This window comes from Oncorhynchus clarkii, unplaced genomic scaffold (genome assembly GCF_045791955.1).
Source record: "Oncorhynchus clarkii lewisi isolate Uvic-CL-2024 unplaced genomic scaffold, UVic_Ocla_1.0 unplaced_contig_8263_pilon_pilon, whole genome shotgun sequence".
Taxonomy (NCBI): Eukaryota; Metazoa; Chordata; class Actinopteri; order Salmoniformes; family Salmonidae; genus Oncorhynchus; species Oncorhynchus clarkii.
In genome coordinates, this window is record NW_027260136.1 from 1 (window position 1) to 13532 (window position 13532).

Consider the following 13532-nt stretch of genomic DNA (forward strand, 5'->3'; position numbering starts at 1 on the left):
TCAGTAACCAGCAGGTAGCCTAGTTGTTAGAGTGTTGTGTCAGTAACCAGCAGGTAGGTAGCCTAGTGGTTAGACTGCTGGGCCAGTAACCAGCAGGTAGCATAGTGGTTAGAGAGTTGGGCCAGTAACCAGCAGGTAGCCTAGTGGTTAGAGTGTTGTGTCAGTAACCAGCAGGTAGGTAGCCTAGTGGTTAGACTGCTGGGCCAGTAACCAGCAGGTAGCATAGTGGTTAGAGTGTTGGGCCAGTAACCAGCAGGTAGCCTAGTGGTCAGAGTGTTGTGTCAGTAACCAGCAGGTAGCCTAGTGGTTAGAGTGTTGTGTCAGTAACCAGCAGGTAGCCTAGTGGTCAGAGTGTTGTGTCAGTAACCAGCAGGTAGCCTAGTGGTCAGAGTGTTGTGTCAGTAACCAGCAGGTAGCCTAGTGGTCAGAGTGTTGTGTCAGTAACCAGCAGGTAGCCTAGTGGTTAGAGTGTTGTGTCAGTAACCAGCAGGTAGCCTAGTGGTTAGTAGTGTCGTGTCAGTAACCAGCAGGTAGCCTAGTGGTTAGGCTAGCCGTTGTCAAAGCTAGCAGGCAGAGGTAGCCTAGTGGTTAGAGTGTTTGTTTATAACTAGCAGGTAGGTAGCCTAGTGGTTAGATTGTGGGTCAGTAGTCCAGCAGGTAGCATAGTGGTTACACTGTGGTTAGTAACCAGCAGGTAGCCTAGTGGTTAGAGTGCTGGGCCAGTAACCAGCAGGTAGCCTAGTGGTTAGACTGCTGGGCCAGTAACCAGCAGGTAGCCTAGTGGTTAGACTGCTGGGCCAGTAACCAGCAGGTAGGTAGCCTAGTGGTTAGAGTGTTGGGCCAGTAACCAGCAGGTAGGTAGCCTAGTGGTTAGAGTGTTGTGTCAGTAACCAGCAGGTAGGTAGCCTAGTGGTTAGAGTGTTGTGTCAGTAACCAGCAGGTAGCCTAGTGGTTAGACTGCTGGGTCAGTAACCAGCAGGTAGGTAGCCTAGTGGTCAGAGTGTTGTGTCAGTAACCAGCAGGTAGCCTAGTGGTTAGAGCGTTGTGTCAGTAACCAGCAGGTAGGTAGCCTAGTGGTTAGAGTGTTGTGTCAGTAACCAGCAGGTAGGTAGCCTAGTGGTTAGAGGGTTGTGTCAGTAACCAGCAGGTAGCCTAGTGGTCAGAGTGTTGTGTCAGTAACCAGCAGGTAGCCTAGTGGTCAGAGTGTTGTGTCAGTAACCAGCAGGTAGCCTAGTGGTTAGAGCGTTGTGTCAGTAACCAGCAGGTAGGTAGCCTAGTGGTTAGAGTGTTGTGTCAGTAACCAGCAGGTAGCCTAGTGGTCAGAGTGTTGTGTCAGTAACCAGCAGGTAGCCTAGTGGTCAGAGTGTTGTGTCAGTAACCAGCAGGTAGCCTAGTGGTTAGAGGGTTGTGTCAGTAACCAGCAGGTAGCCTAGTGGTCAGAGTGTTGTGTCAGTAACCAGCAGGTAGCCTAGTGGTTAGACTGCTGGGCCAGTAACCAGCAGGTAGCCTAGTGGTTAGAGCGTTGTGTCAGTAACCAGCAGGTAGCCTAGTGGTTAGAGTGTTGTGTCAGTAACCAGCAGGTAGGTAGCCTAGTGGTTAGACTGCTGGGCCAGTAACCAGCAGGTAGCATAGTGGTTAGAGAGTTGGGCCAGTAACCAGCAGGTAGCCTAGTGGTTAGAGTGTTGTGTCAGTAACCAGCAGGTAGGTAGCCTAGTGGTTAGACTGCTGGGCCAGTAACCAGCAGGTAGCATAGTGGTTAGAGTGTTGGGCCAGTAACCAGCAGGTAGCCTAGTGGTCAGAGTGTTGTGTCAGTAACCAGCAGGTAGCCTAGTGGTTAGAGTGTTGTGTCAGTAACCAGCAGGTAGGTAGCCTAGTGGTTAGAGTGTTGTGTCAGTAACCAGCAGGTAGCCTAGTGGTCAGAGTGTTGTGTCAGTAACTAGCAGGTAGCCTAGTGGTCAGAGTGTTGTGTCAGTAACCAGCAGGTAGCCTAGTGGTTAGAGCGTTGTGTCAGTAACCAGCAGGTAGCCTAGTGGTCAGAGTGTTGTGTCAGTAACCAGCAGGTAGCCTAGTGGTCAGAGTGTTGTGTCAGTAACCAGCAGGTAGGTAGCCTAGTGGTTAGAGTGTTGTGTCAGTAACCAGCAGATAGGTAGCCTAGTGGTTAGAGTGTTGTGTCAGTAACCAGCAGGTAGCCTAGTGGTCAGAGTGTTGTGTCAGTAACCAGCAGGTAGCCTAGTGGTTAGACTGCTGGGCCAGTAACCAGCAGGTAGCCTAGTGGTTAGACTGCTGGGCCAGTAACCAGCAGGTAGCCTAGTGGTTAGACTGCTGGGCCAGTAACCAGCAGGTAGCCTAGTGGTTAGACTGCTGGGCCAGTAACCAGAAGGTTGCTGGGTCGGAGCCCCTAGTTGACAAGGTAAAAATCTGTCTTTCTGACACTGAGCAAGGCAGTTAACCCACTGTTCCCTGGGCACTGAAGACGTGGATGTTAACTAAGGCATCCCCCCCCCCCCCCCCCCGCTCTGCTCTGATTCAGAGGGGTTGGGTTAAATGCAGAAGACACATTTCAGTTGAATACATTCAGTTGGACAACTGACTAGGTATCCCCATTTCCAAGTCTCCGCTAACGCTGGGAACTTTGCCTTTACATTTCATGTCTGCAATGTAAACAGGTATACATGTATGTAAATGATTTCACAAATAGTTTTTCAAAATAAGATACATGCATTTGTTTTAAGACATGTTGTGCCATAAGTCAATCATGCCACCTGTCAATGATTTGTCAGATCTGTCTACACTTGTAAGATATCCAGACACAATGCACCCAGACTACCTCTGGAATTGGTCAGGAAGATCTGATCACAATAAGATCACAATGAGTCTTTTAAATGTCTACACCTGTCAAAAGATTTGGGTACAATCAGAATGTGGAAAAGATCAGGACACAGGACACATGGGACACATGGGTTGGCAGGGTAGCCTAGTGGTTAGAGCGTTGGACTAGTAACCGGAAGGTTGCAAGTTCAAACCCCTGAGCTGACAAGGTACAAATCTGTCGTTCTGCCCCTGAACAGGCAGAACGACACACTGTTTCTTAGGCCGTCATTGAAAATAAGAATTTGTTCTTAACTGACTTGCCTAGTTAAATAAAAAATAAACGGGGCTTCTGAGGAGAACCTGTTGGTTTAAAGAGCAATACATCTGACAAAGGCATGACCACCAGATAGACTTGACACGTTCTCTGAAGCAGTACGAACATATTTCCTCTTTTATTTACATTCCTTGTTCAAATGTTAACATTTTATAACGCTATAACGCTTGATCAAGTTGGCATTTTTTTTCTCATTAAAATAAATTGGCACAAGTAAAACATATGTAGACAAAAGTTTATTTACACCATACAACATTGTTCATTTTTAAATATTTTATACAGGGCTGCAGATGAGAGAGTTTTAGCCGAGATTCTTCAAGCAAGATTCTGCAGTATTAAAGTTTGTGAAATATATTATTCATATAAAAGTGAGTATTACCTTTATTGCATTTAAAGCAATGAAGAATGTAGCTTTGACAAACATTCATTTTTATATGACAGAAAATCCTCTTTGCCTGCCACTCTCGCTCATATATATTTTATATTATAAAGTAAAAAGTATAGTAATGGCCAAACAGACTTGTTATAAACTTTTTAAAAACCTGCATAAATATATACATTGTGCTTCCAGGGTCCAGTTTTGTGAAATATAAAACTGGATCCAACGAAGCTGGGATTGACATTGTATTATGTCTTCATTTAGCTTTTGAGGTTTATTCATCTAGAAAGATTTTCACCTTTTTGAAACCAATTCTTCTTTACCATGGGTACTCTGAAACACACGATGGTAAATATTGTACACCCACCTGGCTGGCCCGCTGCACTAAGTACACTAGTGAGAATACAAAAAGTAACACTGATGATTTTTGTTGTATTTTTTCCTCCTGTCCTCTGTGTTTTCCTCTTAAATGGTATTGGCACATCATGTCCTTGTCATCCTCCTTTAGAATCCAGATATGTACTAGGCCAAGGCTGTTAGGACAGTCTGTCCATTTTTTTCAGTGCAAAATACATCCTTTCCCCTTTCCTCCATGTCCTGGTTATCATTTTTCTCCTGGTTTTCCTCTTCCTGGTTTTTACTTCCTGGAAGTCTCCTTTCTGGCGTGCATCCAAAATGTCACCCTATTCCCTATATAGTGCACTACCTTTGACCAGAGCCCTATGAGTCCTGTTCAAAAGAGCCCTTTGGGTACTGGTGAAAAAGAGGCCTATAGGACCTGGTCATAAGTAGTGCACTTCATTGGGAATAGGGTGCCATTTTGGACTAATTTCCTGGTTTGTTTAGATCAGATCAGATCAGACCTCTGTCTGGAAGTCTCCTTCCTGGACGTCTAAGGGGAGATTGACACACTTCTCCCACTCTGCTGCGGTCATCTCCAGAGAGTCCTTGGGGTCAGGGTCTAGTACATTCATACTGGCGTAGTTCTGGTACTCACAGGCTGGGTTGTAGCTCTCCCAGGGGTTCTTGTTGGCCATGGCCTTGTCCTTGGGAGGACAGGGACAGGGACAGGTTAGCAGCAGATATGGACAGGGACATAGCAGGACACAGCAGATAGCATGCCTTACAGTCACTAAACATGGTTCACTATAAATTGTTACTATATGTTATACCACATATACTTTATATGTAATATATAGGATAGGGTCAGGGATATATACATACAGGGATATGTGAGGGTTATTACTTAGAAGGGAGCATGCCTCACTGTGACTGGTTACAGTTCTTCTTCTTAAACATTGGGTAACATTGGTTAAATACATTTGAATTTCATCACTTTAAAACATTTATAAACATTCATATGAAAGTTATAATGGATTATCCATGAAAGTTATTATAAAGTGTAGCAAAACAATGGATTATGGCAGAGACTTTGAATCATGCCGTACTGCCTCTATGCATTGATCACCTCAACTAATGTTCTGGTAGAGCATATTAATGGTGTAATGGTTCTATGAGAAGTGTAAGTAACAAAAGGTAATGATAAGTATCTCAAATGTGAATAATATGGTTAGATTATATCATGGAAGAAATCAAATGAATAGTGAGTTCCCTTCCAGCTGGATAACGGTGAAGAGGGACTAGAGGACGAGCTTCCACTGTGTCTGACTGTGTTCTGTTCCCATAATCTGGATGTACTCTCACTGACACTCACAAAGAGACTAGCAGGGAGTCAAATAGGACAGCGAGCAATCGGAGCTGTTACTATGCAGTCAGGGAACACACAATGGTCACTAATGTTGTCTGTAGCTCTGGAGCCTGCCAGCTATTCAGCCAGCCTAGCCAGCACTGCAGTACATTTAATCAGCCAGCCCAGCCAGCACTGCAGTACATTTAATCAGCCAGCCCAGCCAGCAGTGCAGTATACTTAATCAGCCAGCCCAGCCAGCACTGCAGTACATTTAATCAGCCAGCCTAGCCAGCACTGCAGTACATTTAATTAGCCAGCCTAGCCAGCACTGCAGTACATTTAATCAGCCAGCCTAGCCAGCACTGCAGTACATTTAATCAGCCAGCCTAGCCAGCACTGCAGTACATTTAATCAGCCAGCCTAGCCAGCACTGCAGTACATTTAATCAGCCAGCCTAGCCAGCACTGCAGTACATTTAATCAGCCAGCCCAGCCAGCACTGCAGTACATTTAATCAGCCAGCCCAGCCAGCACTGCAGTACATTTCATCAGCCAGCCCAGCCAGCACTGCAGTACATTTAATCAACCAGCCCAGCCAGCACTGCAGTACATTTAATCAACCAGCCCAGCCAGCACTGCAGTACATTTAATCAGCCAGCCCAGCCAGCACTGCAGTACATTTAATCAGCCAGCCTAGCCAGCACTGCAGTACATTTAATTAGCCAGCCTAGCCAGCACTGCAGTACATTTAATCAGCCAGCCTAGCCAGCACTGCAGTACATTTAATCAGCCAGCCTAGCCAGCACTGCAGTACATTTAATCAGCCAGCCTAGCCAGCACTGCAGTACATTTAATCAGCCAGCCTAGCCAGCAATGCAGTACATTTAATCAGCCAGCCCAGCCAGCACTGCAGTACATTTAATCAGCCAGCCCAGCCAGCACTGCAGTACATTTAATCAGCCAGCTTAGCCAGCACTGCAGTACATTTAATCAGCCAGCCCAGCCAGCACAGCAGTACATTTGATCAGCCAGCCCAGCCAGCACTGCAGTACATTTAATCAACCAGCCCAGCCAGCACTGCAGTACATTTAATCAACCAGCCCAGCCAGCACTGCAGTACATTTAATCAGCCAGCCAAGCCAGCACTGCAGTATACTTAATCAGCCAGCCCAGCCAGCACTGCAGTACATTTAATCAGCCAGCCTAGCCAGCACAGCAGTACATTTAATTAGCCAGCCTAGCCAGCACTGCAGTACATTTAATCAGCCAGCCTAGCCAGCACTGCAGTACATTTAATCAGCCAGCCTAGCCAGCACTGCAGTACATTTAATCAGCCAGCCTAGACAGCACTGCAGTACATTTAATCAGCCAGCCTAGCCAGCACTGCAGTACATTTAATCAGCCAGCCTAGCCAGCACTGCAGTACATTTAATCAGCCAGCCTAGCCAGCACTGCAGTACATTTAATCAGCCAGCCCAGCCAGCACTGCAGTACATTTAATCAGCCAGCCCAGCCAGCACTGCAGTACATTTAATCAGCCAGCCTAGCCAGCACTGCAGTACATTTAATCAGCCAGCCCAGCCAGCACAGCAGTACATTTAATCAGCCAGCCCAGCCAGCACTGCAGTACATTTAATCAGCCAGCCCAGCCAGCACTGCAGTACATTTAATCAGCCAGCCCAGCCAGCACTGCAGCACTTTTAATCAGCCAGCCCAGCCAGCACTGCAGTACATTTAATCAGCCAGCCCAGCCAGCAATGCAGTACATTTAATCAGCCAGCCTAGCCAGCACTGCAGTACATTTAATCAGCCAGCCCAGCTAGCACTGCAGTACATTTAATCAGCAAGCCTAGCCAGCACTGCAGTACATTTAATCAGCCAGCCCAGCCAGCACTGCAGTACATTTAATCAGCCAGCCCAGCTAGCCCTGCAGTACATTTAATCAGCAAGCCTAGCCAGCACTGCAGTACATTTAATCAGCCAGCCCAGCCAGCACTGCAGTACATTTAATCAGCCAGACCAGCCAGCACTGCAGTACATTTAATCAGCCAGCCCAGCCAGCACTGCAGTACATTTAATCAGCCAGCCCAGCCAGCACTGCAGTACATTTAATCAGCCAGCCTAGCCAGCACTGCAGTACATTTAATCAGCCAGCCCTGCCAGCACTGCAGTACATTTAATAAACCAGCCCAGCCAGCACTGCAGTATATTTAATCAGCCAGCCCAGCCAACACTGCAGTACATTTATTCAACTAGACCAGCCAGCACTGCAGTACATTTAATCAGCCAGCCCAGCCAGCACTGCAGTACATTTATTCAGCCAGCCCAGCCAGCACTGCAGTACATGTATTCAGCTAGGCCAGCCCAGCTAGCACTGCAGTACATTTAATCAGCAAGCCTAGCCAGCACTGCAGTACATTTAATCAGCCAGCCCAGCCAGCACTGCAGTACATTTAATCAGCCAGCCCAGCCAGCACTGCAGTACATTTAATCAGCCAGCCCAGCCAGCACTGCAGTACATTTAATCAGCCAGCCCAGCCAGCACTGCAGTACATTTAATCAGCCAGCCCAGCCAGCACTGCAGCACTTTTAATCAGCCAGCCCAGCCAGCACTGCAGTACATTTAATCAGCCAGCCCAGCCAGCAATGCAGTACATTTAATCAGCCAGCCTAGCCAGCACTGCAGTACATTTAATCAGCCAGCCCAGCTAGCACTGCAGTACATTTAATCAGCAAGCCTAGCCAGCACTGCAGTACATTTAATCAGCCAGCCCAGCCAGCACTGCAGTACATTTAATCAGCCAGCCCAGCTAGCCCTGCAGTACATTTAATCAGCAAGCCTAGCCAGCACTGCAGTACATTTAATCAGCCAGCCCAGCCAGCACTGCAGTACATTTAATCAGCCAGACCAGCCAGCACTGCAGTACATTTAATCAGCCAGCCCAGCCAGCACTGCAGTACATTTAATCAGCCAGCCCAGCCAGCACTGCAGTACATTTAATCAGCCAGCACTGCAGTACATTTAATCAGCCAGCCCTGCCAGCACTGCAGTACATTTAATAAACCAGCCCAGCCAGCACTGCAGTATATTTAATCAGCCAGCCCAGCCAACACTGCAGTACATTTATTCAACTAGACCAGCCAGCACTGCAGTACATTTAATCAGCCAGCCCAGCCAGCACTGCAGTACATTTATTCAGCCAGCCCAGCCAGCACTGCAGTACATGTATTCAGCTAGTCCAGCCCAGCCAGCACTGCAGTACATTTAATCTGCCAGCCCAGCCAGCACTGCAGTACATTTAATCAGCCAGTCCAGACCAGCCAGCACTGCAGTACATTTAATCAGCCAGCCCAGCCAGCACTGCAGTACATTTAATCAGCCAGCCCAGCCAGCACTGCAGTACATTTAATCAGCCAGCCTAGCCAGCACTGCAGTACATTTATTCAGCCAGCCCAGCCAGCACTGCCGTACATTTAATCAGCCAGCCTAGCCAGCACTGCAGTACATTTAATCAGCCAGCCCAGCTAGCCCTGCAGTACATTTAATCAGCAAGCCTAGCCAGCACTGCAGTACATTTAATCAGCCAGCCCAGCCAGCACTGCAGTACATTTAATCAGCCAGACCAGCCAGCACTGCAGTACATTTAATCAGCCAGCCCAGCCAGCACTGCAGTACATTTAATCAGCCAGCCCAGCCAGCACTGCAGTACATTTAATCAGCCAGCCTAGCCAGCACTGCAGTACATTTAATCAGCCAGCCCTGCCAGCACTGCAGTACATTTAATCAGCCAGCCCAGCCAGCACTGCAGTATATTTAATCAGCCAGCCCAGCCAACACTGCAGTACATTTATTCAACTAGACCAGCCATACTGCAGTACATTTAATCAGCCAGCCCAGCCAGCACTGCAGTACATTTATTCAGCCAGCCCAGCCAGCACTGCAGTACATGTATTCAGCTAGGCCAGCCCAGCTAGCACTGCAGTACATTTAATCAGCAAGCCTAGCCAGCACTGCAGTACATTTAATCAGCCAGCCCAGCCAGCACTGCAGTACATTTAATCAGCCAGCCCAGCCAGCACTGCAGTACATTTAATCAGCCAGCCCAGCCAGCACTGCAGTACATTTAATCAGCCAGCCCAGCCAGCACTGCAGTACATTTAATCAGCCAGCCTAGCCAGCACTGCAGTACATTTAATCAGCCAGCCCTGCCACCACTGCAGTACATTTAATCAGCCAGCCCAGCCAGCACTGCAGTATATTTAATCAGCCAGCCCAGCCAACACTGCAGTACATTTATTCATTTAGACCAGCCAGCACTGCAGTACATTTAATCAGCCAGCCCAGCCAGCACTGCAGTACATGTATTCAGCTAGTCCAGCCCAGCCAGCACTGCAGTACATGTATTCAGCTAGTCCAGCCCAGCCAGCACTGCAGTACATTTAATCTGCCAGCCCAGCCAGCACTGCAGTACATTTAATCAGCCAGTCCAGCCCAGCCAGCACTGCAGTACATTTAATCAGCCAGCCCAGCCAGCACTGCAGTACATTTAATCAGCCAGCCCAGCCAGCACTGCAGTATATTTAATCAGCCAGCCTAGCCAGCACTGCAGTACATTTATTCAGCCAGCCCAGCCAGCACTGCCGTACATTTAATCAGCCAGCCTAGCCAGCACTGCAGTACATTTAATCAGCCAGCCTAGCCAGCACTGCAGTACATTTAATCAGCCAGCCCAGCCAGCACTGCAGTACATTTATTCAGCCAGCCCAGCCAGCACTGCAGTACATTTAATCAGCCAGCCTAGCCAGCACTGCAGTACATTTATTCAGCCAGCCCAGCCAGCACTGCAGTACATTTATTCAGCCAGCCTAGCCAGCACTTGCAGTACATGTATTCAGCCAGCCCAGCCAGCACTGCAGTACATTTATTCAGCCAGCCCAGCCAGCACTGCAGTATATTTAATCAGCCAGCCTAGCCAGCACTGCAGTATATTTAATCAGCCAGCCCAGCCAGCACTGCAGTACATTTAATCAGCCAGCCCAGCCAGCACTGCAGTACATTTAATCAGCCAGCCCAGCCAGCACTGCAGTACATTTAATCAGCCAGCCCAGCCAGCACTGCAGTACATTTAATCAGCCAGCCCAGCCAGCACTGCAGTACATTTAATCAGCCAGCCCAGCCAGCACTGCAGTACATTTAATCAGCCAGCCCAGCCAGCACTGCAGTACATTTATTCCATAAGAAAAAAAAGAAAAACAAAGGGATGTAGTTTTCTATATAAATGTCCTTGTGGTGGTTACTAAGCAACAAGCAGAGAATTACACTGTGCAGTGGGGCTGATTGAAATGTGAGAGAAGAGAGAGAAGATTACATGACATGGCAGGCCGAGGGGCTAACTGCCTGCCTGCCTACTTGCATGCCGCAGAGCTGACACTATTCTCACACAACAATAGGCCTGAGTGTGTTTTGGTCAACAGGCCAATTTCCCAGGATACAGTGCAGAAAGTAATGCAGAAAGCATTCACTCAGTAGTCATCAAGCCTGAATGACCATGACTGGTCTCTTGAATGATACACATCTGGATTTGAATGGATGAACACTAATTCAGATGGACTACCACGACAGACAACCACCTCACAGTGGCTCTTTTCAATACATCTATTGTACATAGTCTTAACCTTGCCCCCCCCCCCCCCTCCAATTTGCTGGGTGGTGGTAAAGAGAGCCAAGCAGGATCCTTTTCTCGATTCCTTGCATCCTTGTCCGAGTGGAGGGACCTTGGACCTTCTCCTTCAATATGGTTGAGAAGTAGGAGAGGAGTGAATCTGCAGACTGCCTAAATTAGATAATGCCTACCTTCTCTCAGACATGATCTCTCAACTAAAGACTAGTCCCCCCCTCCCCCCCTCACCAGTAGCAGCTGGCAGGCCTGCTAGGTATAGGGCCATGTCACTGAACCCCCTCACCAGTAGCAGCTGGCAGGCCTGTTAGGTATAGGGCCATGTCACTGAACCCCCTCACCAGTAGCAGCTGGCAGGCCTGTTAGGTATAGGGCCATGTCACTGAACCCCATCACCAGTAGCAGCTGGCAGGCCTGCTAGGTATAGGGCCATGTCACTGAACCCCCTCACCAGTAGCAGCTGGCAGGCCTGTTAGGTATAGGACCATGTCACTGAACCCCCTCACCAGTAGCAGCTGGCAGGCCTGCTAGGTATAGGGCCATGTCACTGAACCCCCTCACCAGTAGCAGCTGGCAGGCCTGCTAGGTATAGGGCCATGTCACTGAACCCCATCACCAGTAGCATTTGGCAGGCCTGTTAGGTATAGGGCCATGTCACTGAACCCCATCACCAGTAGCAGCTGGCAGGCCTGTTAGGTATAGGGCCATGTCACTGAACCCCATCACCAGTAGCAGCTGGCAGGCCTGTTAGGTATAGGGCCATGTCACTGGATCTGTTCATTTGCTCAATGACTCACTACGTGTGTTGCTGAGCGGATGGACATCTAAAAAAGACTATCTATCCTGACATGATCTTGTTTTGTACTCTAATTGGTCGACAACCACCAGCTTCAACCAATCACCCCACCTGGATCTTCTCCAGCTCTGTAATTGGTCTACAACAGACGACCGCTGACCAATCATCTCCCTCCTTCACCATTTCCTGTTACTGCTGATTTCCTGTTCCTGGTATTATTACTCACCATGCTGCCCATATTTGGTATGTCTTGAAATCGATCCAGGGTTTGAAATTTCTGATTCAGTTCTTGGAACAGCTCCATGTGTCTTTTCCTGGTGTGCATGACTTTCTGCAATGGCAAGGGGTTCGTTTTTGGTTTGGAAATCAAAGCCAATAATAGTATGGAGATTATAATGCAATGTTTTATCCTCTCCAACCAGTACACCTTTCTGAATAGCATTTAATCTGCCACTGGTATTACAGTAAGCCTGAGACATATTAAAGGGGCCAATGTCTTTTAAGGATTTTTTTGCATATAATGTAAGCCAGTTGAGTAATTACATATAATTTATGGCCAATTTTATTATCAAATCTATCTTTTGCATTTATGCAGAATAGTCAGATTACAAAAAATGGATGGAGAAATGGAATAAACCCACAGAAGTGGTGTGAGACATTTGTGTCTTGGGCTGTCAGACAATGTCATATTTTCCATAGAAAAAGTGCAGAAGTCAGGTGTGAAATGTGCATGTGACCTCAGAAAGCGTAACAGGTTTCAAATCAACTCATAGCCAATGGATGTATGTAGGAGATGGAGGGGAACAACATGAGCAGGGGAGATTTGCTGGCGGCCCTGTACGGGTTTAGATTGACAGCGTTGCTTTTACCTTAACTACGCCACACATAAATACATCTGTTTTGTGTCAAAACCATGTTACTCCAATAAGCTTAAGTGCTACACAAGGTAGTAGTAACATTAAAGGGTAGGGTAAACAAAAATGCTCAGTGTAACAACAGTAGTAAATTAAAGGGTAGGGCGAACACAAATGCTCAGTGTAACAACAGTAGTAAATTAAAGGGTAGGGCAAACACAAATGCTCAGTGTAACAACAGTAGTAAATTAAAGGGTAGGGCGAACAAGAATGCTCAGTGTAACAACAGTAGTAAATTAAAGGGTAGGGCGAACAAGAATGCTCAGTGTAACAACAGTAGTAAATTAAAGGGTAGGGCGAACACAAATGCTCAGTGTAACTACAAAAGCCTGAAGCATGCACTTTGCCAACCAGTAAATTGACTTACTTCAAAGTCCAGATCTTGGTAGCGCGATTTTCTTCTCTGAAGACAAAACAAACATATTGCGGATAATTAGACAGTCTGTTAACATGAGGGGTCATTAACTTCTGAATACTATAGAAATTATAATTATATTAATGAACACTAAATAACATTCTAACCATGACAAAATAAGCCCATTTTATTTTACGGCAACAACGTGACGATCTTCTCACTTGAACACAGCTACACATTCATTCTGTATTTACCTCTGCCACAATTTCTCAGTGGAACATAACAACAAACAAAACCTTAATTTACTTAAACCAACACTTCAACAGTCTTCTCCACTCCAGCCTACCTCTAAGGTTATCCAACACTTCAACAGTCTTCTCCACTCCAGCCTACCTCTAAGGTTATCCAACACTTCAACAGTCTTCTCCACTCCAGCCTACCTCTAAGGTTAAATCAACACTTCAACAGTCTTCTCCACTCCAGCCTACCTCTAAGGTCAAATCAACACTTCAACAGTCTTCTCCACTCCAGTCTACCTCTAAGGTTAAATCAACACTTCAACAGTCTTCTCTTCTC

The 13532-nt window shown here is 47.1% G+C and overlaps 1 protein-coding gene across 1 annotated transcript; it reads right to left on the minus strand.

Moving 5' to 3' along the window:
* Positions 1 to 3266: 3266 nt before the first annotated feature.
* LOC139401126 (adhesion G protein-coupled receptor B3-like) lies at positions 3267 to 12995 on the minus strand. The gene is made up of 3 exons (XM_071145599.1): positions 12969 to 12995; positions 11914 to 12018; positions 3267 to 4570 (listed from the first exon to the last, which is right to left on the minus strand). Exons 2-3 carry the CDS (start codon positions 12010 to 12012, stop codon positions 4382 to 4384), a joined length of 288 nt encoding a protein of 95 aa, XP_071001700.1. The 5' UTR covers positions 12013 to 12018; positions 12969 to 12995; the 3' UTR covers positions 3267 to 4381.
* Positions 12996 to 13532: the final 537 nt, after the last annotated feature.